General features: G+C 45.1%; 2 protein-coding genes across 4 annotated transcripts in view; one reads left to right on the forward strand and one right to left on the reverse strand.

Moving 5' to 3' along the window:
• Positions 1–891, reverse strand: part of LOC310730672 (SUN domain-containing protein 2-like) — a 49451-nt gene extending 48560 nt beyond the window's left edge. The window contains exon 1 of the mRNA XM_083549734.1: positions 764–891. The gene's annotated coding sequence lies outside the window, so the exon portion shown is untranslated. The remainder of the gene's footprint in view (positions 1–763) is intronic.
• pdgfba (platelet-derived growth factor beta polypeptide a) overlaps positions 1–3858 on the forward strand; it is a 10712-nt gene extending 6854 nt beyond the window's left edge. For all 3 annotated transcript variants that reach the window (XM_083549742.1, XM_083549743.1, XM_083549744.1), the window contains 4 exons: positions 1–183; positions 709–1504; positions 1694–1817; positions 2516–3858. The exon at positions 1–183 is cut by the window's left edge and continues 14 nt beyond it. In XM_083549742.1, the coding sequence (XP_083405868.1) occupies positions 1–183; positions 709–1504; positions 1694–1817; positions 2516–2528 (1116 nt within the window). In that variant the 3' untranslated portion in view covers positions 2529–3858. The remainder of the gene's footprint in view (positions 184–708; positions 1505–1693; positions 1818–2515) is intronic.
• Positions 3859–4470: the final 612 nt, after the last annotated feature.

The raw sequence follows: 4470 nt of genomic DNA on the forward strand, positions 1-4470 counted from the left end.
GCTCAGCCTGCTGTGTGTAAGGTGAGGACAGAGGTGATGGAGGTGACGCGCTCCATGTTGGACAGAAGCAACGCTAACTTCCTGCTCTGGCCGATGTGTGTAGAGGTGCAGCGCTGCTCAGGCTGCTGCAACACACGCACGCTACAGTGTGTGCCTGTTGCCACGGAGACGCGCCATCTACAGGTACACACAATACCGGTGCTGTCCTTCGTCCTGTCCCGTATGCACACTTTCTGTACACTTGATGTCTGAGTACAACTTTCAGGAGGTAGCTAGTTATTTGACTAGTGTTAGCGATCAATTTAGCTAGTTTTCTAACTACTGTTAGCTAATTATAAGGTTAGAGTTAGCTAGTTATCTGGCTTGTGTTAGCTATCCGGCTAGTGTTAGTTGGATATCTAACTAGTTATCTAGCTAGTGATTATTACGCGGTGGCAGTGTTTCCGCGCACAATGACCGGCGTAGCTTTCGCTCTTTATTTCATTTCAAGTCGCATTAGCCTGCCTCGCAAGCTAGCGTTACGCAGGGTATCGGAGTACGTTAGAGAAACATACGTATGTCTTTAGCTAATTGGCATACTTTTATGCTAGCTAAGTATTTTCTGAATGATGCTGGTTTTTTGGATAGATAGCTATTCTATCTTAATGCTAGCAACACTTTAACTCCCTCAAGGTTCCTTAAGTGATGCTGGTTTTTGTTTGTGTCCAGATGACAAAGATCCAGTACGTGAACAGGGAGCCGGTCTACAAGAAGGTGGTCTTACCTGTGGTGGACCACGTCAGCTGTAGCTGCAAGTCGCATGTTGTCAGTCACACGTCTCCTGCTCCTCCCCCCAGACTCCTCACCAAACCCCCCATCTCCAAGACCCAATCGAAAGAGGAGCTGCATCGCCACGACGACCTGAAACACAACCAGAGGTTCCAGTTGGAGGATCAGGGGAGTCAGTGGCAATCGAAATACACGCTCACACACACGCAGAGAGCGCCCGTACACACACCCGCTCACACACCTGCACGCACACTCACGCATACGCAGGGCTCGAGTCAGGACGCATCGACGAGGCACGCCAGCTTCGGAGTCACGCGTATGCTGAGCGACAGGACGCAGCAGGACTTCGCACACCCATCGGGTCCCGAAAAGGTTCCGGAACACCAAACACACCCGGGCAGCGGTGATGACAAAGAACACCCAGAACATCACCATATGAACCATGGAGCCGCGACAAAACGGCAACACAACCAGAGCAAATCGCACCACCACGACCAATCAGATGTCACGCTTGATCACAGCGGGCAATTGGAAGCGCCGGTCGTCAGATTCAGCCACGTCGAGGTCATTGGCCAATCGAGCGGCCAGACCGAGCTGTCTGGCCAATCAGCAACACCCAGTTTCCAAGTCAAGGACCAGGACAGAAGCCAATCTGAGGCGGGGCAGGAAAAAACAGAGCATCACCACCACCAGCATCATCATCATCATCCGGCACAAGCTTCTTCACAAAGAGCAGGTGTGTGTCATACACACACCCACACACACCCCCAGTCTGTGCTTATTGTATTATAATTAGCATTGTGTCCTGTTTTCCAGTGTCAACCGTGATATTAATGAACAGGTCAAGATCTCGGAGATGATTACTTTCCACAAACGTTTAACACAATTTCCTCTCTCTCTCTCTGCATTTCTCATTAATCCACAGCAACGAATGCTCCAACCAGCAACCCGCTTCCGCCTCACACGACGCCTCCGCCTGTCCCGCAGCGGAAACGCAGGAGAAAGCATAGGAGGAGAATGAGCAAGTCCGCCATGAGGGCAATGATCATGTAAGGAAAAAGAAAGACGCTGTCCCTATCAAAGATGTGGTTTCCTGTCCTCCTTAAACTTACGTTCTTAAGATGCCATTCAAGAATATTTTGTCAGTTGTTACTTCACTGTAGCTAGTAAGACTGCTTTAGTGGGACTGGTTATAAACATTTATGGTGATAATTTGGGCAAATTCCTGTCAGAATACCTGTTAGGTTAGCTCAGATCGGACCAAATGTTATTACTAAACTTAGCTCACATATATTTAATCAGGTGTCCCTTTAATGCTCGCACTCGCTAGCTCATACAGAATTGCTGTCAGTTTAGCTAGCTTGTTAGCATTGATTAGGCTTTAGATCATGTCCGTTTTGTTTTAAACCACTAAGAATCAATATGGTTCCTAGTTTGTATCAACAAAGCCAGGAGAACAAAAACCATGTGAACTTGAAAAGCTTCTATAACATCAAACCAAGAGGTAGCTAGCTAGCTGGATTACCACAGGATGTTATTGGTAGCTGAAAACAAAGGAACTGGTGGCAGTGAACATTTCTTGGTCTGTCTGTGGTACAATTTGGAGTAATTGTTTTAGAACTGATGGACGGTTCTTGCTACTGGACCCAGACTCTAATGTCTTCAGGATTTAATCTGTTCAGGAAGAAATTAAATTTTTAGAATCAAATTAGTTATAATGTGAATTCTGGTTTCCTCTCTCACTTAGGGTCATGTCCTAAACAGAACAGCACTTTGGCATCACGGACCCGAAGACACCCCAGAGAGACGTCGGACACGCGACACGGACACGTACACTGACACACTGGATCTATCATTCCCAATAACTGGAAATGGCTTTGACCTTGGAAACCCGGGACGAGTACTTTTCCCCGCAGGCATCACGGCCAAGACGCTCAGAATCATGTGATCCGTCCGTGGCACCTCAAAGAAAGCCTACTAAAATAACCTGCCAAATAATGAGACTGCAATGGAAACCAATGCAAAGGGAATGAGATTGAATCATATACTACAGCAGCCAGCCTGCCAAAAACTGAGACTATATCTCTAACTATAAGGAGTCAGCCTGCCAAATAATAAGATTGCATCTCTAACGTTTAGGAGTCAGTCTGCCAGATAATGAGACTGCATCTAATACAAAGCAGACATGACCTGCCAAATAATGAGAATGCACAAAAATCAATGCAGGAATGTTCTGCCAAATGATGAGATTGCACCTAACACAAAAGAGGGATAATGCTGAAATGAAAAACGTCAAAGCGGTGAAGATGCGACCTGTCAAATAATGAGATTTGGTCCTTAAACAGTGTAACACAGTATGGCAAATAGTGAGACATGATCGTAACCTGACAGACCCTTAACTTATACTTGCAAAATAGTGACTAACGGCGGGTCACGGATTACTTTGTGGGGAAGTGCAAGAAAGTCCGCATGGACTATAAACGTCACGATTACCCTGGACTGCAACAGCGCAGATAAAATTGTATGTTTGATGCTAGTTAAGAGAACTGGATGCTACTGAACAGACTGGGAGTTTTCGATATTACCAGAATTTAATTTAAAACCTAACGCAGATCTTCGCCCGTACACTCGCTTGCTCGTGTTTTTGTGTTGAATAGAGTCGAATGTGTGCACTGGAATCGCTTCGAGGAAACGAAGCAGGAAAACATGCTTATCTGTGCTATTAGCAAACTCTGCTAATGCCATAGCACTGGAATATACTGCATGTTTTTAGCTTGAGCTCGTTAGCCAAAATTGAAAATGCAAACAACGATATGTCATCATCTACCGGCAAGGGAGGGGGTGATACAACAAACTGTGCTTCGTAACGCTAAAACTACTGATGCTAGGGGACAGATGCTAGCAGGAACTTGTGTATTAAAACTACTGTTCGCTAATAAGCCATGCATAATGTAAATGTTTAAAAATATTTTTATTTTTCTGCTGTATTTTTTCTTTTCTTAACTTATTTATGAAAAAAGTAGATGTTATGGATGATAATTATTGTAATGAATGTAATAATGCTATTTTAATATAAATATATGAGAATCACATGGTCGTTGTGCAGGATCTCTTTTGTGAGTCATTGTGTGGGTGGACACTGGACGCTGCGTCTTGGTGTGAAGCTGCGACCTCGTTCCGTTTCTGCAAGAAAACTTTCATGTAAATGTTCGAAGATTATGGAAGCGAAAACTGATTAGGCAAAACAGGATGTGGGTCGACCAATATCAGCTTTCATCCTCTCAAAATGTGCGTGTGTATGTGTGACTTTGAATGAATGTCCTTGTGGAGACGTTGTGAGTGTGAGTTAGCGTCCATGTGGGGAGTGCGTGTATATGTGTGGGTTTGAGTTTGTGTTCTGGTGGGGACTGTGTTTGTGTGTATGTGGGTTTGTGTCCTTGTGAGGACTGTGTGTGCATGTATGTGGGTTTGAATGTGTGTTCATGTGGGCAGTGTGTGTGTGTGTGTGTGTGTGTGTGTGTTTGAACTGTGACATCCCTGGATCAGACGTGTCCAGCACATCACAAAGACACTCGATTCAAGTCAACACCATTATTTGCTGCATTTAGCAGACACCCTTGTCCAGACCTTCATGTTCCTCAGACGGTTTCTGAAAAGTGTGTTGCAGATTGTTGTGGATGTACAGAACACATTATCCTTCCG

The sequence above is a fragment of the Silurus aristotelis genome, assembly GCF_946808225.1.
Source record: "Silurus aristotelis genome assembly, chromosome: 9".
NCBI classification, from domain to species: domain Eukaryota; kingdom Metazoa; phylum Chordata; class Actinopteri; order Siluriformes; family Siluridae; genus Silurus; species Silurus aristotelis.